This window comes from Somniosus microcephalus, chromosome 2, assembly GCF_052327205.1.
Source record: "Somniosus microcephalus isolate GS21.2 chromosome 2, FLI_Smic_1.0, whole genome shotgun sequence".
NCBI lineage: Eukaryota > Metazoa > Chordata > Chondrichthyes > Squaliformes > Somniosidae > Somniosus > Somniosus microcephalus.
The window spans coordinates 268,087,899-268,114,115 of record NC_140988.1 but is presented as its reverse complement, the minus strand read 5'-3'; the positions used below and the strand labels follow the sequence as shown (position 1 = coordinate 268,114,115).

Sequence of the window (26,217 nt, the reverse complement as noted above, 5' to 3'; positions counted from 1 at the left end):
GTGGCCGAGATGAGGAGCTCTAGCTTTGGGGATTGATCATGCATCCTACCACTCCTTCGCACTATGTAGTTTACTTCCAATAAGCTTTGTAATTACTCTATGTAAAATGTTGTAATTCATCAGTCTTAGCAGATTGCCTAGTATGCTCCCAGTTTGAGTCACGGTAGCCGAATGTTTTTGAATTCCAAAGTTTAAATTTGACTGACGTGCATTATTACTGAAGGAGAAACTTTACTACCCTCTTCAGTTCCTGGGTCATCAAATACATCCTAATTTTACAATTCAAGGTCGTAATAAAGCAATAACAGCCAATAGTTTTATCTCCATTTCCAAACTCTGACTTTAATTTAAAGTGTATATGCCAGGAATTTTTGCAAAAATTGCATTTAAGTCTAATCCTAGGAATTGCAAGTTCCTAATTTGGGGGTGGGGGGAGAGAAGAGAGGGGGCAGATGGGAAAGAAGGGAGAAGGGAGAAGAGCAGGACATTTACAAGTAACTTTGACTTTGCTAGAAGGCTGGATATATTAAAAGTAAGACTTTTATTTAGGTGAGTCTTCACCTAAATGAGAGCAAGGATTCTACATCAAATGGCATTCTAGAAATGAGATGCTGGATGAACTGATCAAATATTGTGATTGCCTTGTGACTTATAAATTATTATAAAATAACAGGGACAGGCATTTAACTTGTAGCTACTAGTTATACAGATGAATATGATTCTTGTGACCATTTCTTGTAGCATTCCTTCAATAAAATGTGCAACACCTCTTGTACTTAATGCTGGTCGTCATAATATTTTATTGGACTTTATTTGAGACTTTACTACTGACTTGAGTTACATGATCACCATGTTTTTTAGTGCCAATTTCTGCAACTTTTCTATATACATATGATATTGATGTCTCAATTTGTTTGCTTTCAGAAGAGCTTATAAAGCAAGGCCATTTATAGCAATCAACCAGTGACAGTGGGTGTGTAACTACTGTCAGATGTGTGAATGCATTCCAGAGTTAATAAGCTAACTGGAAGCTTTGTGTGTATAATCTACAGCAAGTACATTTTTTTGGGTTGTGTTGGCAGATTAGAGAGTTGTTTCTGCTGGTCCTGTGCCGTAGTTCTTAAGTTTTAATTTTTAAGTATTGCTTTAGAACCTCTAATTTCAGTTCTGCACTCCATTACTGAACAGGAATTACAAATGACACATCAAAAGTGGGAAATTGAAGTACTTTTTCTTCCCCTTTTCTGACAATTTTCTTTATCATATCTGCAAGTACTAACTCCTGCATGGATATGGTACCATTTGTTTCTGGGCACCTTGCCAAAGTTGCTGCGCTCAAAGTGTGAACTTAGATAGAGAGTATCAGTGGATTATTCAACTGAGGGGGTGGGAGGGAAGAGGTTCACCGAACCAAATCCTGCCTCACCAATTATCTGGCTACACACACAATTCAAGTAAGGATCACTGGATAGCAATCAAGATGGAACATCTAATTTTGTTTTCCATTGCTTGTTCTGGGGGTGCTGATGTCAATTGTAGCAGTCCTAGTCACCCCAGCTGAAATCATCTGATGTAGCATGACCTGGGGCCTGTTTGGGCTATATGCTGCCACAACCAGCTGTGTCATTGGAGGAATCATCTTGATTGCATCTGTGACTTCATTCAGCGTGTAGGTTGTGTGCTGTACGTACTATGTTGACATCACCAAAGCATTGTGCATGTACTCTGGACTGGATTTGGATCCTCGACAGGGAAAAAAATGAAGGATGCTTTTTTTTTAGGGGCCTGACTTATCTTTGACATTTGCTGCAGTACAAAAAATTGCATCCTCACAAAAATATCTAGTCTTTCATTCCGGGCTAGATAGGGAGGAATGGCAGCAGTGCACTGATAAGGTTACCACAGAGTCTCCTGGAGCCATCCCCATAATGTCAACTGTTCCCCTGTGCTTAATCTTAATTTCTATTATGGCACTATCCTAATGATGGGTAAGTGGCTGGAGCTGCAATAATAAACCTTGGTTCTTCAATTCTACATTTTTTTAAACTACTAGTTGAGTGAGAATATGATGCTGAGCCTTGTTAAAGTTGTCTGTGTAAATAATTGTGGGTTGTTATTTAGCTTGACTACCTTTTGTTTTAAAGCCTTGTTTTTGTGGCTTTTAATGTTTCAAATAAAATTGTATTTTACTGATTTTTCTCAATTTATCTTTTTTGGAGTGTAATTTTTCTCCATAGATTTTTCTTACTTTGCCCCCATCAGTTTTATTTTTTAAATGACAACCTGACTTTGCACCATTATGCATCTCTTCACGAAGAGGAGAAGAATCTCTTTCCATTTTAACTAAAATTTTATATTGACCATGCTGTGGAATCTGTCCTATTCAGACTGCAGGGCAGATTTCACAGTAATTCTTTGTGCTGTGCAAGATGGAGACACCCAAGGAAATGCCTAGGAACCAAATTATGACTGACGAGTACTCCTGAGACCATGAACCAGTAAGTCAGAAGAATTTCTTATCCAAGTGGTGGTGAATTGTTTCTAATCTAGAAAAAAGACTTGTGTGTTTCTATAGTGCCTTTCACGACCACAGGACGTCCCAAAGCACTTTACAGCCAATGAAGTACAATTTGAAATGTAGTCACTGTTGTAATGTAGGAAATGCGGCAACCAATTTGTGCATAGCAAGCTCCCACAAATAGCAATGTGGTAATGACCAGATAATCTGTGTTAAGTGGTGTACAGTAGATTGAAGGCTAAATATTGGCCAGGACACCGGGATAACTCCCCTGCTCTTTGAAATAATGCCATGGGGTCTTTTACATCCACCTGAGAGCGCAGACGGGGCCTCAGTTTAACGTCTCATCCGAAAGATGGCACCTCCGACAGTGCAGCACTCCCTCAGTACTGCACTGCAGTGTCGGCCTAGATTTTCGTGCTCATGTCTCTGGATTAGGACTTGAACCCACAACCTTCTGACTCAGGCGAGGGTGCTACCCACTGAGCCGCGGCTGATAGCAGTGTTAAATGATGGCAAGTGGTACATGCTAGCATTTTTCTACCCATGATTAGGCGGAGTGCTCAGCGCGACCATAGAGCAGCACTGTGGTTTCTGCATTGCTGCTTTGCATGGAGCTTCTCTGTGCTGTGGTGGGGTACTCGCAGCTTGAAATGAAAGTTACTATCTCGACCAAATAACCGCATGCACAAACTAGTACATCAGTAGCTTTCTTGTGTTGCTGACAGTGCTCTGCAATGTAAATAGGACAGATTCTGCTACACTGGCAGCCCAGCATACTTAGAATCTCTACTACTTGAAGTAGATTAAATATAGAAGATATAAGACTCTGAAGTACAAAGTGGATTGGATTGCCTTTCCCTTTCTGGAGAGGGGTGGGTGGAGGGAGGAAGTAGATGAGAGTTGCTGAGGCTGGATTTGAATCATTTGCTGCCTTTACAAAGTTCATGTGGTACTATTGTTTTAAAATCGGCAAGATTTGAAAAGGAAATTTGTCCAGGATTATAAATCTTCAATGTAAAGAAATTTATGCTTTTTAAGAAAAAAAACTAGGAAAATCTATTTTGGGGCAGAGGAGTGGATGAGGAAAGAAACCATTAGAATTAAAGCAAATACAGACAATGGGATTTACCTGAGCCAACTGCTAATGATTTTATTTCTCTGTCTATGTAGATGAGAGACCAGTTTAATGTTGCGGGTCAGTTGTCTCTACTGTTGATTAGTAGCAATTGTCTGCTACTAGCTCTTCTGTAGAAAGGGCCTGTAGCCTAACATTCCTTCAGGGTTTCTTGTGAATCGTTTCCTGCATGCAGACATTGCTTTCTGGATTGTTCTCAGCATTGTTAATTAAGCTGGTCAGTGGGCAGGAATGGTCTGATTAGCATTTCTGATATAGTAACCTCCCCTGTGCACAGACAACACCATATTGGTGAAACTTAACAGCGAACTTGGAAGATGGCGGGGAAAACTCTCCTTTCTGTATTAAATACTAAGGAATGTCTTATCGATACAGACAGCATATTCTAGGTTTCCTTTGTAAACAACTTGACTGCTAACAGTTGCAGATAGCAGTAAAAATGAGAACCTAGTAATAACAACCAGTTAAAAACAGTAAAATATATAAAATTGTACAAAATACTGAAACTGATCTCCATCCCATTTTTACCCCCCCCCCCCCCCCAAAAGTTGAGATCCATATCTGGCACATTGTGGGATACCACACCCACAGTGGCACAGCTTTGTTGCAGACTTGCAGGAAGTGGTCAGACTGCTAGAAAATTCTTGCTTCTAAGCCACTCAAATTACTTTCAGCTTTTTCCTGTAATGTAAATGCTGATCTATGGCAATTGACGACTAATTGTAGTTTATTTGTTTCATATATATTTCTCATGAAAGAATATTGATTTCACTTGGATGAGTAATTAAACATATTGCATTGTGATGCTGTTTAATTGTTTAACCACCAAAGAATATGCATGCTAAAAGTAAATCTCACTTATTCAAAGGAAAATAGACTTCCTCCATTCTTCATCCACCACACACAATCGGAGTGGAGCCTGGGTTCTGGGGAAGCCATCTGCATGAAAGTGTCGTCATGATGTTGCAGATAGGCGGTGCCACACATGGTCATCTACATCGGTATCCTGTAAAGCCCCAGGACCTTTGCCAGTTCGCTTTCACAGCTAAAGGTTCTTTGTTTCTCACGCCAGACCTCTTGGCACCAAAGATTGGTACAAAGTCAGCAGCCTCTGCAGGAGTAGGTTAGATTGAACAAACAATCTGTTGTGTACTCTTGCTGGTCAGGTTTTTGTGTCTTTCCAATTTTCCTGGAGCCTAGATATTCGTTCCAAAGAATGAACCTACATTATCCGTTTTTCAGGGTAAGTATACAAAAGAAAGACTGGGGGTGAAATTGGATCTTTTTGCGATTTTTGTTTTCCTGGCAGTCCAATTTAGGAGCCCAGCCTAACCAGCAGTCCTTAAAGGTTCTTGAACTTTTTTAAACTTCCCTTCATGTGGAGCCAGGGGCACTAGGAGTGGTCCTCCTGCCTCAACAGCAATGTGCTGGTCGCTGCTGGTGCCAGCCTGTCAGCACAAACTAACCTTCTGTGCATTATTCTTTGGGTTGTACGGTAGTACAAATGACTACTCCTTTGCTCCCCGGATGGGCATTTAGAAAACCAATAAAGATGGGTGAAAACACAGGAGAGCATTAGCTTAAGGACTAATTTTACATTCTGCACCCAAGTGTGACCCAGCATTAACTCGTGCAATACATTGTAGTGAAGCAAACCATGCCTCATTGTGGATGTCGTAGCGTGTCAGAACCAACATTTGCCAAAGGCAATTGGCTGCTGAGTTTGCCTATATAATAGTGACTGCACTTCAAAAGTAACCTCTTGGATATCCTGAAAGATGTAACATGGCACTTCTAATATGGATTGAGCCAATTTCTGAAGTCCGATTCTGTCCCGAAGGGAAAATTTAAATGCAGGCGGCTGCACTACAGGAGGCGGCGATCGTTGCCTTGCACTTTGCAGCATGATCTGTGGTTCACTTGATCTGCAGATTGATATGGCTGTTTAGTGTGTTGCCTTTGGTAGGTGCATGGGAACTCGTGACATGACTTACTTTAGTAACCTCATAAGATCATTAAACTGTTGCTAACATTGTAACATTTGTGGGGTGGTACTGACTGTCTGTGCCACCCTCTCTTCTAGGGCTTCTAATTATGGTGCCAAAGAGCTGGTGTCCCCTTGATCGTATATCTGTCAATAATGCATTCACGACTTCATCAGAAAATTTGGGGGCTCTAGCCACAGCAGATGCTCATACAGTTCTAGATGAGCAAAATTTTTCCCCAATTAAATATTGGGAAGACCGAAGCCATTGTTTTCGGCCCCTGCCACAAGCTCCGTTCCCTAACCACTGACTCCATCCTTCTCCGTAACATCTGTCTGAGGCTGAGCCACACTGTTCGCAACCTTGGTGTCATAGTTGACCCTGAAATGAGCTTCCGACCACATATCCGCAGCATAACAAAGACCGCCTACTTCCACCTCCCATAACATCGCCCGTCTCTGCCCTTGCCTCAGTTCATCCGCTGCTGAAACCCTCATCCATGCCTTTGTTACCTTCTAGACTTGACTATTCCAACACACTCCTGGCTGGCCTCTCGCATTCCACCCTACGTAAACTTGAGGTCATCCAAAACTCAGCTGCCCGTGTCCTAACTCGCACCAAGTCCCGTTCACCCATCTCCCCTGTGCTCGCTGACCTACATTGGCTCCTGGTTTAGCAGCGCCGCGATTTCAAAATTCTCGTCCTTGTTTTCAAATCCCTCCATGGCTTCGTCCCTCCCTATCTCTGTAATCTCCTCCAGCCCCACAACCCCCGAGAGATCTGCGCTTCTCCTAATTCTGCCCTCTTGAGGATCCCTGATTTATAATCGCTCAACCACTGGTGACCGTGCCTTCTGTTGCCTAGGCCCTAAGCTCTGGAATTCCTTCCCTAAACCTCTCCACCTCTCTACCTCTTTCCTCCTTTAAGGCGCTCCTTAAAATCTACCTCTGACCAAGCTTTTTGTCACCTGTCCTAATTTATCCTTATGTGGCTCGGTGTCAAATTTTTGTCGTGAAATACTCCTGTGCAGCACCTTGGGATGTTTTACTACATTAATTAAAGGCACTATATAAATACAAGTTGTTTTAGCCTCCTTCAGTGGCTCCACCGCTTGCATATGTACTAAAGTGAATTCATTGATTCCTGAAGGAGCCAGCACTTAGGGTCAGTCCAGAGAGTGGCTATCAAAAGAACTACCAACTGGTAGTGATTTTCTACAATCACTGAGTCCTGGTTGGTCTGAAACGTTTGCCATTAATGAATGCAGTTTCACTGGTGCTGGCACTGGCCATGCCTGTAACTGACATCACAGTTGAGATAAGAAAATTAGATGTGTTCAATCAAATATATTCTTTAAAAAAAAATTAAGACAGACTTACAGGGATGGGGACCAGTTTGATCAAAGTAAGAGACTTCAATCAATAATTCATGTTTCTTAATGTCAATTGCTGAGTGAAATCCCTATTAATTGGAATAGCAAAGTAGCATAAAAGTCAATGACCAGCTATGGCAATTTGTCCCAGTGAAATTTTACTCTAATACATTAACTCTTGCAGCCTAGCATCTAGCTAGTTTGAATGCTCTTGGAAGTCTGCACATTTCCAACCCTGTCTGGCAAATTATTCAACGTTCATTCTTTTGTGTGAAAAATGTATTTGCATGAACATAGTGTATTTTTCAAGCATACAAAACAGTGGAGAATCCAGCAAATGCTGCAGTGCTAATGAACTGTTAGATTTCCTTGAAATGGAGAGAACTGGTGGCTTCTGGTTACACCTTTTTATGTTCAAATTCAGTGATTGATGGCTGGTGCCATCAACAATAAGACAGGTAAGCAAGTGCTCCCTTTAACAGGGCACAACCAATAAACCGCAAATTAAGCCAAGTTTAAATGAAACTTAACAAATCAAATCACAATTTTGTTTCTGGGGGTGATGTAGCACTCTAGTCCCTTCAGTGCCCACTGATCGCGGAAGGCCTTGAGCGTACTAGCGGACAGCGCGTGCTCCATCTCCAGGGACACCCAGGCGCGAACATGACCGTGGAAGAGAGGCAGGCAGTCGGGCCGAACGACCACCTGCCTGGACCTGTTAATGGCCACCTTGGCCAGGCCCAGGAGCAGCCCAACAAGGAGTTCCTCTGATCTGCCTGCTCTCCTCCATACCAGGTGCCCAAGGATCAGGAGCGTGGGACTGAAGTGCAACCAAAAATTGAGGAGCAGCCCCTTCAAAAATTGGAAGAGGGGCTGCAACCTCTCACATTCGGTGTATACATGGAACACGGACTCCTCCAGGCCACAGAAATTGCAGGCAGCCTAGGAGTCCGTTAACCTACTTAAAAATTTGTTGCACGGGACTGCTCCATGCAACACTAACTCCCCCCCCCCCCACCCCCCCCCAACCCCAACACGCCAAGTCCCCAATAGAAAAGGGGCGGCCTTCTGTGTAGAGAGCCCTCCATTGGGGACCCCCGCCTCCTCTGGATGGCATGGCTTCTGGTTACAAGCATTGGTAATCTTTTCCCACTAAGTTGCAAATCAACATCTGGTCTCTTTCTTCCCAACCCCTGTGAGAGGGAGGGGCACCTAACACTAGTAGTTTGCTAACCTGGTATCAACATGATGATGTTTGGTTATAGGGCTGTCTTGAACAAGGCTTGTGTGGACTTGAGGAAAGTAATAATTAGTAAACTTGCAGTGTGTGAGAATTAAAATGTTTTCAAAACAAATAAAAACTAGCTTGCATTATCAGTACATCAACACAAAGCTAATCTGTTGTATCAACCTAAGGCACTTCCTGTTTATCAAAATACCAGTTGAGACTTTTTGAGCTAATGCATACTTTTGTGTTGGATCAAAAATCCTATTCTGATAAAGGCAGTTTTAGCTGGCAGAGATAAGTGCTTTAACTCTGAAAGGTGGTTATTTAATTAGACACTGTTCAATGCTGAATATCGTGACACCATTATGTAAGTGGTTCCAGTAAACTGTCGCTGCAAAAACATAAGTTTTTTGGGGTGGAAAAAGTTTTAATAACTTAAGTAATCAAACTAGAGATCTAGAAAATTGCAGAAACCCCAAACATAAGATGTAGGCGCAGGAGCAGGTCATTTGGCCCCTTGAGCCTGCTCCGCCATTCAATAAGATCATGGCTGATCTAATCTTTGCCTTAACTGCACTTCCCTGCCCGCTCCCCATAACCCTTGACTCCCTTATCGTTCAAAAATCTGCCTATCTCCACCTTAAATATATTCAATGACCCAGCCTCCACAGCTCTCTGGGGAAGAGAATTCCAAAGATTCACGACCCTCTCGAGGAAACTCCTCCTCATTTCTGATTTTAAAGGGTTTCCCCTTATTCTGAAATTATGCCCCCTAGTTCTAGATTCCCCCACAAGGGGAAACATCCTGTCTGCATCTACCCTGTCGAGCCCCTTCAGAATCTTATGTTTCAATAAGATCCCCTCTCATTCTTCTAAACTCCAATGAGTATGGTTCAACCTTTCTTCATAAGACAACCCCTTCATCTCCAGAATCAACCTCGTGAACCTTCTCTGAACTGCCTCCAATGCAAGTATATCCTTCCTTAAATAAGGAGACCAAAACTGTACGCAGTACTTCAGGTGTGGTCTCACTAAAACCCTGTACAGCTGTAACAGGACTTCCCTACTTTTGTACTCCATTCCCTTGGCAATAAAAGCCAACATTCCATTTGCCTTCCTAATTACTTGCTGTACCTGCATGCTAATTTTTTGTGATTCATATACAAGGACCCCCAAATCCCTCTGTACCTCAGCATTTTGTAATCTCTCCCTGTTTAAAAAATAATTTGCTTTTTTATTTTTCCTACCAAAGTGGATAACCTTGCATTTTCCCACATTAAACTCCATCTGCCAGATTTTTGCCCACTCACTTGGCCTATCTATATCCCGTTGGAGATTCTTTGCATCCTCCACATAGTTTACTTTCTCACCTATCTTTATCAGCAGCAAATTTGGCTACATTACATTCAATCCCTTCATCCAAGTCATTAATATAGATTGTAAAGTTCAGGCCCCAGCACTGACCCCTGCGGCACCCCACTAGTTACAGTTTGCCAACCTGAAAATGACCCATTTATCCCGACTCTATTTTCTGTTAGTTAGCCAATCCCGTGAGCTCGTATCTTGTGTAGTAACCTTTTATGTGGCACCTTATCATGTGCCTTCTGGAAATCCAAATACACTACACCTACTGGTTCCCCTTTATCCACCCTGCTCGTTACATCCTCAAAGAACTCCAGCAAATTTGTCAAACCTGATTTCCCTTTCTGCTTGAATATATTATGATTTTCTAAATGTCCTGCTATCGCTTCCAGCATTTTCCCAATGACAGATGTTAGGCTAACTGGTCGATAGTTGCCTACTTTCTGACTCCCTCCTTTCTTAAATAGGGGCATTACATTTGCGGTTTTCTAGTCCGCTGGGACCTCTCCAGAATCCAGGGAATTTTGGTAGATTACAACCAATGCATCCACTATCTCTTTTAAGACTCTAGAATGCAGGCCATCAGATCCAGGGCACTTGTCCACCATTTAGTCCCATTAGTTTGCCTAGTACTTTCTCTCTAGTGAGTGTGATTGTTTTAAGTTCCTCCCCACCCCAATAGCCCTTTGATTATCCATTATTGGGATGCTTTTAGTGTCTTCTACCGTGAAGACCGATACAAAATATTTGTTCAAAGTCTCCGCCATTTCCCTATTTCCCATTATTAATTCCCCAGACTCATCCTCTAGGACCAACGTTTACTTTAGTTACCTCTTTTTATTATATACATGTAGAAGCTCTTACTGTCTGTTTTTATATTTCTTGCTAGCTTACTCTCATAAGCTATCTTCTCTATCATTTTTTTAGTCGTCCTTTGCTGGTTTTTAAAACATTTCCCAATCCTCTGGCCTTCCACTATTCTTCGCAACATTGTATGCTTTTGTTTTCAATTTCATACCATCCTTTACTTCCTTAGTTAGCCACGGATGGTTCAACCTTCTCTCCAAGTCTTTCTTTCTCACTGGAATATATCTTTGCTGAGAGTTATGAAATACCTCCTTAAATGTTTGTCACTGCTTTTCTACAGTCTTACCCTGTAATGTATTTTCCCAGTCCGCGTTAACCAAGTCTGCCTTCATACCTTTGTAATTACCTTTGTTTAAGTTCAGGACACTAGTTTGAGACCTAGCTTTCTCACCCTCAAACTGAATTTGAAATTCTACCATGCTATGATCACTCTTCCAAGAGGATCCTTCACTTCGAGATCATTAATTAATCCAGCCTCGTTACACATTACCAGATCTAAAATAGTCTTCTCCCTGGTTGGTTCCACAACATATTGTTCCAAGAAACCATCCCGTATACACTAAGAACTCTTCCTCAACTCTACCTTTGCCAATTTGCTTTGTCCAATCAATATGAAGATTAAAATCTCCCATGATTATAGCCATACCTTTCTTACAAGCCTCTATTATTTCTTGATTTATTCTCTTTCCTACAGTGTGGCTACTGTTTGGGGGGCCTGTAGACCACTCCCACCAGTAACTTTTTACCCTTATTATTTCTTATCTCCACCCAAACTGATTCTACGTCTTGATCTTCTAAGCCAATATCATTTCTCATTACTGCACTGATCTCATCTCTTAACAGAGCTACACCACCTCCTTTTCCTTTCTGCCTATCCTTACGAAATGGCAAATGCCCCTGAATATTCAGTTCCCAGCCTTGGTCACCTTGCAACCACGTCTCTGTAATGGCTATCAGATCATACCCATTTATTTCTATTTGTGCTGTCAACTCCTCTACCTTGTTACGAGTGCTGCATGCGTTCAGATATAGAGCTTTTAATTTTGCCTTTTTACCATTTTTTCCTACTCAGCCCTCTTTCTGATGCACTCTTATGTGTATACGCTCTGTCCCTTCCTGTCACACTCTGGTTATCATTACCCCTATCGCTACCCTGCACTTTTGCCTTCTCATTTTTTCTTTTGACTTTTTTTTAATTTCCGCTTAGCGTATCCCTCCTTCCCCCCCCCCCCCCCCCCCCCCACACACTATTTAGTTTAAAGCCCTATCTACAGCCCTAGTTATTCAATTCGCCAGGACACTGGTTCCAGCCAGGTTCAAATGAAGCCCGTTCTGACTGGACAGCTCCCTCTTATCCCAGTACTGGCGCCAGTGCCCCAGGAATTGAAACCCAAACAAATGTTTCCTGTCTCATTTAGCTTAAAACAGTGCAAGAAAAATGAACCAAAGGCTTCCATGTATGAATGTTACATAATATTTTTTTCTGCTTGGCTTCACATTTTCTAAATAATAGAATTGGGAGTAGAAATAGTCCTTTCCCTTACTGGATGGCTATATTTCTTGGGCCAAGGGAGACATTAACCACTCATTCTAGTGTATCGGGGTTTGAGCTCTTGCTTTGTCCTGCAGTCAGATTGTATTTGACTGGGTGATTAAAAATTGTTTTTGATAAAGTTTCATTCAAAACTACTATGCTATCTCATGCATTATTAAAATTGCTTCTGTTTAAATGGAGCAAATGATCTGTTTTGCACTGTTGACCTGTAGCTACATGAAGTTCAAGTAAACAGTATCTTTTGACAATAATTTGTCATTGTGAATGGCTTCTAGTGGGGGAAAAAAATAGTACTATAGAGTTGAAAACAGGATTTCGCTCATCAGTATTGGCAGGGAACCTGAGGGGGAAAAAATCAACCCATGCTGGACACGTACCCATTTCTAAAAAAAAAACAGCTGATACAAGGATATTTTGAATAGGAGTGTTTTGGAAGTAGCTTAAACAAATAAGTGTAAAGGGCATGACCAGATTCTAGACATTTTTAATGGTGAATGAAATGTACCCCAATTACAATTTGGGGTAATCAAACTGCATGTAGTTTTGCAATTCAATTATGACACTTTTTCTGGCCACTAAACCTCTCAATATTTGGGTAAGGGCAACACAGGCCAGTACAATATATATAAATAAAATTTAGTTAGCCTGTATGTGTAGTTTGAGCTGCTTGGCCTGCCATCAGTCAGAAGAGCTGGCAGCCTTGCCAGGTCATAACATTTTTTGCATGGTTGCTTCAAAAGCCACGTGGAAATCCAATGGCCCAGATTTTGCTACCAAAATAACAGCGAGTTTAATGCGCACACCGTTACTAATGTGTAAATCGTCTAGCAACTTGTGGTGAGGAAGAGAGATCCTGTGAATTGCAGCATGCCCTCCTTGCACAGATGCACAATTTTATGTATTAATTGGCAATTAAACTTGCTGCAGAAAGTTAGGGCTGGAACGTAACAGCGTAAGTACCTTTTTAATGATTTTTATGTTCCTACATTGCAGCTCAACCTCTTGGCTCAGAAATGGAACAATTGAAACTATGGAGTCTCATTCCTACAGGTAGTAAATTGTAGAGATTTTTAAAGTTTAAAATTTTACTTCTTAAAACTCTTAATCCAATCTTTATTTCCCTCGCCGTTTTTCTCTCTACCTGATTTGACTCTAATTCACACTCTTTCCTAATTCTCACACTGTCCTACTCCGTTGTCCCTCTTTGTTTCTTTTTTCAATCCTTCAATCTCATTGGTTAAGGCGATGAACAGTTTTTTCATTTATGGGATGTGGGTGTCGCTGGCAAGGCCAGCATTTATTGCCCATCCCTAATTGCCCTCGAAGGTGGTGTGAGCCGCCTTTTTGAACCGCCGCAATCCATATGGTGAAAGTATTCTCGGTGCTGTTAGGGAGGGAATTCCAGGATTTTGACCCAGTGATGATGAAGGAACGGTGATATACTTCTAAGTCAGGATGGTGTGTGACTTGGAGGGTAACTTGGAGGTGGTGGTGTTCCCATGCGCCTGCTGCCCTTGTCCTTCTAGGTGGAAGAGGTCACTGGTTTTGGAGGTGCTGCCGAAGAAGCCTTGGCAAGTTGCTGCAATGCATCTTTGTAGATGGTACACACTGCAGCCACAGTACGTCGGTGGTGGAGGGAGTGAATGTTTAAAGTGGTGGATGGGGTGCCAATCAAGTGGGCTGCTTTGTCCTGGATGGTGTCTAGCTTCTTGAGTGTTGTTGGAGCTGCACTCATCCAGGCAAGTGGAGAGTATTCCATCTCACTCCTTATTTGTGTCTTGTAGATGGTGGAAAGGCTTTGGGGAGTCAGGAGATGAGACACTCGCCGCAGAATACCTAGCCTCTGACCTGCTCTTGTTGCCACAGTATTTATGTGGCTGGTCCAGTTAAGTTTCTGGTCAATGGTGACCCCCAGGATGTTGACTCTAGTTTCGGACTTTGGTAAGTTGCTCTCAGAATTTCATTTTAATTCTATCATATTATGATCACACTGCCCCAGAGGATCCTTTTGGACAGAATATTAATCAAATAGTAGGAACTTGCAACAAAGGTAATGCAGTAATCTTGAGGGACTTTAATCTTCATATAGACTAGACAAATCAAATTGGCAAAGGTAGTCTGGAGGACGAGTTCCTGGAATACATTCGAGACAGTTTCCTAGAACAATATGTCATGTAACCAACCAGGGGACAGGCTATTTTAGATCTTGTATTGTGTAATAAGACAGAGTTAATTAGCAATCTCCATAGTAAAGGATCCTCTGGGGCAGAGTGATCATAATATGATAGAATCTCACGTTAATTTTGAGAGTGACTTGCCTAAGTCCAAAACTAGAGTCTTGAACTTAAATAAAGCCAATTACATAGGTATGAGGGGCGAGTAGGCCAAGATAAATTGGAAAAATAGATTAAAAGATATGGCGGTAGATAAGTAGTGGCGAGCATTTAAAGAAATATTTCATAATTCTCAAATATACATTCCACTGAGAAACAAAAACTTCACAGGAAAAGTGATCCAACTGTGGCTAACTAAAGAAGTTAAGGATAGCATTAGATTGAAACAAGATTCTGAAGGGGATTGACAGGGTAGATACTGAGGTTGTTTCCCCTGGCTGGAGTGTCTAGAACTAGGGGGTATAGTCTCAGGATAAGGGGCAGGCCATTTAAAACTGAGATGAGGCATTTTTTTCACTGAGGTTTGTGAATCTTTGGAATTCTCTGCCCCAGAGGGCTGTGAATGCTGAGTCTTTGAGTATATTCAAGGCTGAGATAGATAGATTTTTGGACTCTAGAGGAATCAAGGGATATAGAGCTCGGGCGGGAAAGTGGAGTTGAGGTCGATGATTAGCCATGATCTTATTGAATGGCGGAGCAGGCTCGAGGGGCCGTATGGCCTACGCCTGCTCTTATTTCTTATGTTCTTATGATGGGGGATTCGGCGATGGTAATGCCGTTGAAATGTCATGGGGTGGCAGTTAGACTCTCTTGTTGGATATAGTCATTGCCTGGCACTTCTGTGGTGCAATGTTATCTGCCACTTATCTGCCCAAGCCTGAAGGTCGTCCGGTTCTTGTTGCATGCGGGCATGGACTGCTTCATTATCTGAACAGTTGTGAATGGCACTGAACACTGTGCAGTCATCAGCGAACATCCCCATTTCTGACCTTATGTTGGAGGGAAGGTCATTGATGAAGCAGCTGAAGATGGTTGGGCCTCGGACACTACCTTGAGGAACTCCTGCAGCGATGTCCTGGGGCTGTGATGATTGACCTTCGATCACCACAGCCATCTTCCTTTGTGCTAGGTATGACTCCGGCCAGTGGAGAGATTCCCATTGACTTCAGTTTTGCTAGGGCTCCTTGATGCCACATTCGGTCAAATGCTGCCTTGATGTTAACTGCAGTCACTCTCTCCTCACCTCTGGAATTCAGCTCCTTTGTCCATGTTTGGACCAAGGCTGTAATGAGGTCTGGAGCCGAATGGTCTTGGCGGAACCCAAACTGGGCATCAGTGAGCAGGTTATTGGTGAGTAAGTGCTGCTTGATAGCACTGTCGATGACACCTTCCATCACTTTGCTGATGATTGAGAGTAGTCTGATGGGGCGGTAATTGGCTGGATTGGATTTGTCCTACTTTTTGTGGGCAGTTTGCCACACAGTTGGTCCCGTCATTCACTAAGGTCCCAGATGCCCCGTTTCACTTGGTGTGCTGTTATCCGCTCACACTTCCAGCAACTTGCAGGGCAAAAAACCTTTTGCTCTGAAGGGAGAGGGGAAAAGTTTAACTAACTGGGCATGGCACGAGATTCCCTGATCCAGCAAAATCTGGGCCATTGTCTTTGAGATGGTTCTCCGTACCTTTTTTGAAGGCAGCAGCGCTGCCTTATTTACCTTGTGCTGCTGGCACTGAAGATTCAACTGTTAGCAGCAAAGCGAAGGTAAATGGAGCTTAAGGTCAGTTTTGTTATGAACTTGGCTGATGGATTCACATTTTATGTAATTAAATTTGTTGTGGCCAAATATTTTTAAACCTCTTTCCAAGTTTCTTGTATATGGGTTGATTTGGAATCACACTCTCTGTAGGAAGCCTCGTGTATCAGAAATGTATTTTGGGAAATCCCACATCCACTCCCACTCCCCACAATTTTAGATTCATTAATTTTAATGGACTGGCAGATGTGTGGAGCATACCTGCATTGAGCAATTCCTCAGCTGACTAAGAATTATATTGATGGATATATATTTATCTGAAAATCATACTAATTTCTGTCATGTGCTGTGTTTACGCAAGCCACATCATAATCCCAAACAACACTTGCAACATTCTGAGGATGACTTACCCAACTTGAAGTATTTCTGGAGACGATCCTTGTGGGTGTACAATAAAAGATATCCATCTGCCAAGTATCGAGCAATATTTATTGGCTTTGAAAGGCCATCCTCTTTCCTGAAGTATTGAGCATTCTGCCTAGAGTGTATTAACAAGTTGGTGTCCTTGGTCTTTTGTATTGATGTGGAAATTATTGCATAATTCATTCAAATTTGTGAAGTAATGATGGGCAAGTTTGTCCCAGTGAATTAATAAAGTAGAATGCCCCAGCTAAACTGAAACAAACCATAAGTCATGTGAAGCATATTTATGAAAACTTGCTGTTTAAGCATGTGCTTAAAATAATGTATAATTAATTTGAGGCTTGATCAAGTTTGAACTGTTTGAATACTGGGTTTGAAACCTAGCAAATCAAAAGGCATGTAATTATCAGAATGTGGTAAGTGTTATAAAGGATTGCGGTGGTGTGGTGCATGTAGTAACAGAACAGATTTTGGGATTGTCTTTGTGATGGTTTGGTGGGGTGAGTTCAAGAGGGGTTGTCACTTTTTTTTAAATTTTCACACTCTTGGTTGTCCAGCCTCAGTCTAACCAAGCCTTCTGTTTTTTATTCTCTATTTTAGTCACGCCAGTGGTTCTGTGTAATCTCATAAGTGTTAAGTAACCTACTTTTTATGGTACCATTTAGATCTTGGGATCATTACTGGCTCAGAATTGTATGGGAGGTTCACTTTATTAAAAGTTTTTCAATTGTTTACAGAAATGTTTTGCAAACTTAAACCTCTAGAAGCATTTGTCATAATATTTGCAGGGTGAATGCAGCTTAAGCTTTATTCCAGTGGTTAGTAGTTAATAATGCCAAGTTTTAAAATTTGTTCAAGTTTTTGAAACTATATTAATGCCTAGTTCTTAAATGAAAATATGTTTTAATGGTTTTCCTGCAGTTCACTAAGTGGTCCTGTCTAAATCTGTTGAAACTTGTGGTAATTAGAGTACAGGTGGACATAACCATTGTTAAAAATGCTTTTTTTTTGTTTGTTTTACATTATATCCCTTTATAGGAGATAGCTCCATAAGTATCTGCTTTTTGTGTTTTTGCATATAGTATATTCAGAACTAGTGGACCTCTACCATGGGGGAGTAAATGCCTATTGGGGAAGTAGGCAGCTCCATGTACTGTCAATTCACATCGTAGAACCTAACTTACTTTATGTGGATGGCTGTAATGTCGCACCTACACTATATAGAACAAAAAGATCTTTGTTCCTTGGCAGATTGGAATGGAGTTTGATAGCGAACTGTAGATAGCTACTGCTTCCTCAGCAAATTTTTATCCTGGGTTGCACCATGTAAGGCCACGGCATTTATCTTCTGACAACTTAAATGATAACTGCAAATAATGGTAACATTACACCTTAACCTTTAGTGAGCTGGATGAAAGTGCATTTTCTGTCATTTGTAACTTAGTTTTAAAAGCATTAAATTTAAATGTTTTCATAATCAAGAATTGGTAGCTTACAGGAGATAAAGCACAGATAATTTATACAAGTGGTGCAAATTCCAAGCACATGTATTGCAGGCAGCTGGAAACGAGTAATTGTGATGGCCCAGTGGCAGCATAAACTCTTGCTTTGTAGCAAATGCATGTTTTTGCACAAAGGTATAACGTAGGGAAGTTCATCTTCCTTAGACACCTCATTCTGATCCAGTAAACTTGAAAAATCCTGGCTACCTGAAGGAAATATTGTGTGGTACGAAGAGTTTATTTTAGTAGGAGCAACTTTCTGAATACTTATAACTGTACGGAAACCTAATTTCAAAGTGTTTCTTTAAACTTTGTTTTGAACAAGTTCACAGTTGTAGCAGTAAAAGTGTGCTTCCTCTCTAAAAGTAGTCTCATTCTGATTTAAATTTTTTAATGTAAAAAATTACATTATCCAATGATTTGAAGTAAACAATGCAACAAAAATGGGAATTTTGTCCTTGAATTTGAATTAAGTGATTTATGAGTAGACTGAACAACATCCAAAACCAAAATGGACAAATAAGTTCTTGTTTCACCTGTTGGTGTGTTTGACTCCGCTGGATGTAGCCTGTTTCCATTCGTAGAAATTAAAGTAACGGTTGTGATTTGGGGAGGGAGGGGAAATTCTTGTCATGTAAAACAAACTAACTGTTGCTATAGTTTAATCTAGTGACCACCGTATTTTGCAGCAGCGGGCTCCCCAGTCTTAGTAAACACAATTGACCCAGCACTTTAACGAGGTGTGAACAGCTAATTCAAATTGCTTAAAGACCCAACCTTGGCTGAAATCAGCACAACCTTTTAATTTGTTGATGCAATACAGGGACTAACCGGGTTCAATCCAGCTGTTCACACTTGGTCAAAGACCTGACTTGGTCTGAAATCAGCCTAACTTTTTAAATGAAAGCAAATTACTGGGGATGCTGGAAATCTGAAATAAAAACAGAAAATGGTAGAAACACTCAGCAGGTCAGGCAACATTTGTGGAGAGAGTGAACGTTTTAAGTGAATGATCTTTCATCAGAACTGGAAGTTATGCTAAACCTTTCATAAAATACTGGTTAGGCTTCAACTGGAGTATTGTGTTCAATTCTGGGCACCATACTTTGGGAAGGGTGTCGATCAATGTTCCTTTTAGCGCTCTGAAGGCCCAGCGTAGCTGGTGAGCTGGCTTATAAATAGAAAAAATGCGCATGTGCGGAATTTTGAATGGCCCGCACAGCCTGTAAAAAGGGGCCATGCAGGAACATTGGTGTCAAGGCTTTGGAGAGGGTGCAACAGAGATTTACTAGAATGGTACCTGGGTTGAGGGATGAGCGACTTCTGTTATGTGGAGAGGCTGGAGTTGTTCTCCTTTGAGCAGAGAAAGCTAAGAGATTTGATGGCGGTGTTCAACATCATGAACGGTTTTGATAGAAAATAAGGAAAAACTGTTTCTAGTGGCAGAAGGGTCGGTAACCAGAGGACACCGATTTAAGATGATTGGCAAAAGACCCAGAGACGACATGAGGAAAAACATTTATGCAGCAAGTTGTTGTGATCTGGAATGCACTACCCGAAAGATTGGTGGAAACAGATTCAATAATAACGTTCAAAAGGGAATTGTATAAATACGGAGAAAAAAATGACAGGGCTATGGAGAAAGAGCAGGGAAATGGGACTAATTGGATAGTTCTTTCAAAGAGCTAGCAAGGCACAATGGGCTGAATGGCCCCATGCCATATCATTCTATGAATGAAGGGAAATGTCTGTGATAGACAGGAAGGCAGGAGCCTTTTAAATGGGTAAGTACCTATTGAACTGTCTGAAATAGCCAGCGTGCTTAATACATTATAAGCGGCATCTTTGCAGTTCACTCAATATTGTACTTGCAAATGGTTCGCATCATTTGCCTGATTTTATAGGCGGCTGCCTGAGCTAAGTGTGGACTGTTGGTAGGGACTGTACTCCAGATGGGGTCTGACCAAGGCTCTGTATAACTGAAGCATAACTTCCTCCCCTTTGTATTCCAGGCCCCTTGAAATCAAGGCCAACATTCCATTAGCCTGTGTATCTGTGCACTAGCTTTTAGTAATTTGTATACATGGACATTCAAATTCCGTTGTTCATAGTTTCTCATTATTAAGAATTAATGCACAAAGTGAAATGCTTTCCTTATATGCACTTGACAGAGATCTTTGGTAAATATGAAAATACATGCAAGAAGAAACTAAAATGTTTTAAATATATTAACCTTTGGTATTACATGCTAGGCTCTAAACAGATAGACAGTAAAAGACGTGGAGATTTATTTTTTATAACTGGTATTTATTTATTCATTTATTTGCAATGGGTAAGGAAAACAATTTAGGTTCCAGGAAACAATCCAAAAAACATATATTTACTTCAGTCACTGGGAAAATCTCCAACTTCAGCTTCATTGCAAATGATTTCACTGTAGATTTGCATATCCCCCTTTCTTCTCTCCTCTCTTTCCCCCCCCCCCCCCCCCCCCCAACCTTTGCAACAGTGGAAGTTCTGATTTATTGTAAGCGTGTCACGGGAGGTTTTCTGGAGTGGTTTTTAAAATAGTTAAGAAATGCACCATTCCCTTGCTAGAAAGTTTTGTGCATACAGTGGTTTCTATAAACTTCAATAACCAAACTGTTATGAAATGAAGCAAATGTTACTATGTTTTAGGATACCATGCACACACTTGTGTATGAATACAAAATGTTATTTTTATAACAGCTGAATGTGTGGTTGCAAGGAGCTTCTGTTAAGCCAGCTCTTAGAACTGAATTCAGAAATTATTCAATGATTATTATATTTATAAGGGATTATATCTAGGCATGTAATAGTTTTTTTTAAACTTTACATTTTCATTACTTTAGCCAGTGAAGCCCAAAAGTTCTAGTGAAATTGGTCATTGCCAGGAGAAAATTATTTGGCTTGATGGGGTGAAAATCAAAACTGGCAAGGGAAAATCTGATTAGGTAGATGCAAAATGAAGTTCAATTTGAAGCAAATTGGGCAGGCAGAAGAAAAAATGGAAGAGGACAATTATTTAAAAGCTGTATATTTGCTCTAAAGCTCCTTGAAAACTAATGAATGCTCTGGTATCCACCCCTAATTGCATGCCACTGATGGTCATGTGCCAATGCATACAGTGTAAGCTAGAGATTTTTTTTCAAATTTCTTGACTACAAAACGTCCAGCTTTGTTAAATAACTTAGTTAATTGCACAACTGGTTATGTACCATTGTGTACTTTACTGCATATCTTATATTGCAGCTTTTCTGACTTAATGGATAAGATTCTGACTATTTGAACCATATATTAGCACATAGCTTTTTTTCATATTGCCAGATGCAGAGTGCTGCTCTGGCTTATTTAAATTGACTCCAGGTGCAATGCTAGGGTGATTCCAGTTTACTGGTGATCTGTGGACTCTACAAACAATCTTGGGCATTGAATGTTCTGCTCAGCAGTCAGTGTTTAAATGAGGATTTGTAAATCGCCATGCTAGAAATTGGATGTGCTCCAGTTTACAAACCGCAGTGGAAATGGTTCACCGTTAGACTCCAGTTGGAGTGTTGTGATGTTTTGGGCACCCCACTATAGAATGGATATTGGGGCCATGGAAAAGGCACAATGTGGATTCACTGGGATGATAGAACTGCATAGAATTTACAGCACAGTAACAAGCCATTCAGTCTAGCTGGTGTATGCCAGTGTTTATACTCCACATGACCCTCCTCCCACTCCAGTTACCACTTCCCATTCTGTTACAATACAGGGTAAAACCATTTTAGTTCATCAAAGTCTTTTGTTATTTTTAAGCGGCGAGAGCCGTCTACTTTAATCCCACTTTCCTCACTTCTGATATCAGGATGATACTAGCATTGAGGGGATACGGTTATGAAGAAAGACTTGGAAAAACTAGAGCTATATTCCATAGAGCAGAGAAGGGAAATCTGGTAGAAGTGTTCAAAATTGTGAAAGGTTTATGAAAGAGTTGTTTAATGCTAATAGAGATTAGAATATGGAATACATTATAGTGAGTGGCTATTGAAGGCATAGTAAGGATGACTGGGGAAAATAGAAAAATTCAGAGAGTCCTTCTGAGGTAGTGGCTAAGCCATATTTGGCAAAGTAAATGGTGTTTGACTTTGCAAATGCTATACTTGACCTGGGAATGTTTGAACCTCGGAGTTCACAGATCACCAGTAAACTGGAATCACCCTAGCATTGCACCTGAAGTCAATTTAAATAAGCCAGCGCAGCACTCTGCATCTGGCAATTTGAAAAAAAGCTATGCGCTAAATATGTGGTTCAAATAATCTTATCCATTAAGTCAGAAAAGCTGCAATGTAGGATGTGCAGTAAAGGTGGCAGTGTTCCACTCCTAAACACACAAACCCTCCAATATGTTAAGCACAGGATTCACTCGAGCACCAAACTGAGGTCCAGCAACTGTCACTTTCTTATTCCCTTGTATTACATAGGATATGCATTTATTGTGCGTTCTTCCTCATCGTTCAATCTCTGTTCCATGTAGGTCATTCTCTCTTTTTCTCTTTCTCTTTCTCTCTCTCTCTCTCTCTCTCTCTCTCTCTCTCTCTCTCTCTATCTATCCAATCTCTGTAGTGGAGGAGAGAGAGAGAGGAAGGGAGGAAAGAAACCAGTTTGAAACTGCCCCTTTTGAGTTTGCTGTAAAGGAAGCAGCAACAGTTTGTTCTGTTAGCACACCAGGTGTAAAGTTCATCATTTCCCCCTCCCCTCCAGTTGTCTGACCCTGTACCTTGTCATATTGTTATACTTTGCAAACTTAATTTTCTGTTACGTTTTTGAAGCTTTGAGTTTGACACTTTACAAGCCAGTGATCTACTTCCAGTTTTTTTTAGCCCATTTTTGCTCCAAACTGTGTTTAAATCAATCATAACTGTTTCTATAAACCTTCAAAATAACATGTATTTGGAAAGCTAAGCCTAAATACAGTGGGCTAAGGTGGGATCTTGCATGTGCAATATGCCACCTGTATATTCCCAAACTCTAAAGGCACTTTTATGTTGATTGCAGGGATCAGGAAAGGCATGTGGAGATCCATGATCTGCAAATGATTCTCTGCCCCTTTTCCTTTTGCTGTGTTGGGTCTCAAGGATTTATTAGAGGCCCAGTCAGAAGGAAGCATGCATTTTGTGCTACCTCTGAAACCAGTTCTCTGCATCCACGCAAAGTTAGATCCTAGATGCACTGGAGGTGCAGAGTACATTTTTTTCATATTGGTGTTGATGAGGGGTACAGCTGTCAATGTATTTGTATTAATAACACATCCGTGTCCAGAAGATTTCCTTGTTTGGGTGATAATTGTATGGACAATTTGAACTGCATTTATATTTTAAAAAATCCTTTTGTCTCAATTTTCTCCTGAATGGGTTGAGTGGGTTGAGTGTTGCTGCGGTATGGTTCCATGGGCATGTCGGTCTCCAGCAACTCGCCACATTCTTTTGTGAGCCTAGACGGTTACCAGGATATTTGACTATGGAGGGCTATAATAGTTGAGCTTGATTCTGTCCACATCTTCACCTTGTCCACTGGGGGTCACTGGATAGCAATCAGGAACCCCAAGTGTCTTATTCCTTAAAGAGCTAATGTAAGAAGTCACACAACACCAGGTTATAGTCCAACAGCTTTATTTGAAATCACAAGCTTTCGGAGCGCTGCTCCTTCGTCAGGTGAAGTGGAGAAATGCATAAAGACACAGCTTGTATAGTCAGAGAATGTCAGATGGTTACAGGTAATCTTTCCAACTGCCATTTATCACACCTCGGCAGAGAGATAATCACAGCAATCAAAGGTGTGAATGGTGTCCAAACAGGTCAGTCAGGAAACCATTACATCAAAGAACAATGAGGTGGGGTCACAAGGGGTCCGATATTGCAGATGCTGGGGTCTGTATGAAAAACAAAAAAACAGACAAAAAACTTTTTTTTTTGCTGGAAATCACCGGCAGGTCCGGCCGCATCTGTGTAGAGAGAACAAGCCAATGTCGACTCGAGTCTGGATGACCCTGCGTCAGGTGGGGTTACATGTAGCGTGACATGAACCCAAGATCTCGGTTGAGGCCGTCCTCATGGGTGCGGAACTTGGCTATCAGTTTCTGCTCGACGATTTTGCGTTGTCGTGTGTCTCGAAGGCCACCTTGGAGAATGCTTACCCAAAGATCAGAGGCTGAATATCCTTGTCTGCTGAAGTGTTCCCCGACTGGGAGGGAACACTCCTGCCTGGCGATTGTTGCGCGGTGTCCGTTCATCCGTTGTCGCAGTGTCTGCATGGTCTCGCCGATGTACCATGCTCCGGGGCATCCTTTCCTGCAACGTATGAGGTAGACAACGTTGGCCGAGTCACATGAGTATGTACCATGTACCTGGTGGGTGGTGTCCTCACGTGTGATGATGGTATCTGTGTTGATGATCTGGCATGTCTTGCAGAGGTTGCTGTGGCAGGGTTGTGTGGTGTCGTGGTCGCTGTTCTCCTGAAAGCTGGGTAATTTGCTGCGAACGATGGTCTGTTTGAGGTTAGGCGGCTGTTTGAAAGCGAGTAGTGGAGGCGTGGGGATGGCCTTAGTGAGGTGTTTGTCGTCATCGATGACGTTGAAGGCTGCGAAGAACATGGCGTAGTTTCTCCGCTCCGGGGAAGTACTGGACGACGAAGGGTACTCTGGTTGTGTCCCGTGTTTGTCTTCTGAGGAGGTCTCTGCGATTTTTCGCTGTGGCCCGTCGGAACTGTCGATCGATGAGTCGAGCGTCATATCCCGTTCTTACAAGGGCGTCTTTCAGTGTCTGTAGGTGTCCATCGCGTTCCTCCTTGTCTGAGCAGATCCTGTGTGTTCGCAGGGCTTGTCCATAGGGGATGGCTTCTTTAACGTGATTAGGGTGGAAGCTGGAGAAGTGAAGCATCGTGAGGTTGTCCGTGGGCTTGCGGTAGAGTGAAGTGCTGAGGTGTCCGTCTTTGATGGAGATTCGTGTGTCCAAGAATGAAACCGATTCTGAGGAGTAGTCCATGGTGAGTTTGATGGTGGGATGGAACTTGTTGATGTTATCATGTAGTCTTTTCAGTGATTCTTCGCCGTGGGTCCATAGGAAGAAAATGTCGTCGATGTATCTGGTGTATAGCGTTGGTTGGAGATCCTGTGCAGCGAAGAAGTCTTGCTCGAACTTGTGCATGAAGATGTTTGCGTATTGGGGTGCGAATTTGGTCCCCATGGCTGTTCCGTGTGTTTGGGTAAAGAACTGGTTGTCGAAGGTGAAGACATTGTGGTCAAGGATGAAGCGGATGAGTTGTAGGATGGCGTCTGGAGATTGGCGGCTGTTGGTGTTGAGTACTGAGGCTGTCGCAGCGATGCCATCATCGTGGGGGATACTGGTGTAGAGTGCCGAGACGTCCATCGTGGCGAGGAGTGTTCCTGGTTCAACTGGTCCGTGGGTGCTGAGTTTCTGTAAGAAGTCTGTAGTATCGCGACAGAAGCTGGGGGTTCCCTGTACGATGGGTTTCAGGATGCCCTCGACATATCCAGAGAGGTTCTCACACAGGGTTCCGTTGCCTGATGCGATAGGACTCGAGTCGACATTGGCTTGTTCTCTCTACACAGATGCGGCCGGACCTGCTGTGATTTCCAGCAAAAAAAATGTGTTTTGTCTTTTTTTGTTTTTCATACAGACCCCAGCATCTGCAATATTTGACCCCTTGTGACCCCACCTCATTGTTCTTTGATGTAATGTTTTCCTGACTGACCTGTTTGGACACCATTCACACCTTTGATTGCTGTGATTATCTCTCTGCCGAGGTGTGATAAATGGCAGTTGGCACGATTACCTGTAAACATCTGACATTATTCTCTGACTATATAAGCTGTGTCTTTATGCATTTCTCCACTTCACCTGACGAAGGAGCAGCGCTCTGAAAGCTTGTGATTTCAAATAAAGCTGTTGGACTATAACCTGGTGTTGTGTGACTTCTTACATTTGTCCACCCCAGTCCAACTCCGGCATCTCCACACCATGGCTATTAATGAGCTAAGAGCACTGTAGCCAATTGCAGTGACTCAACTTCTGTCCTGGGTGAGATCAAGTACCTCCGCACATATCTAGCTTTGAACCTGGGAACGCCTGTATGGCTTTATTTACAACCTATCCTCACCAACCAAGCCATCAGGATGAACTACATGCAAAGTATTAAGGAAGACCATACCTAAATTAGAAAGACTTAATATTTGCGGTGAATTGCCTATACTAGAAATTGGTTTTCTTACCATCACCTATTTTTCTTAAAATATGCTTTAATCTATGCAAAATAGG

At 41.8% G+C, this 26,217-nt stretch overlaps 1 protein-coding gene across 2 annotated transcripts in view; it reads left to right on the top strand.

The window, feature by feature from the left end:
* The window catches only part of map3k1 (mitogen-activated protein kinase kinase kinase 1, E3 ubiquitin protein ligase), a 124,418-nt gene that overhangs the window by 32,689 nt on the left and 65,512 nt on the right, over positions 1–26,217 (top strand). The window contains exon 1 of one of the 2 annotated variants that reach the window (XM_085971880.1): positions 12,978–13,075. The exons of the other annotated variant lie outside the window; for it this stretch is intronic. Coding sequence (XP_085828006.1) covers positions 12,993–13,075 — 83 coding nt within the window. The 5' untranslated portion in view covers positions 12,978–12,992. Of the gene's footprint in view, positions 1–12,977; positions 13,076–26,217 lie in introns of those variants that run through there. 2 annotated transcript variants of the gene reach the window in all.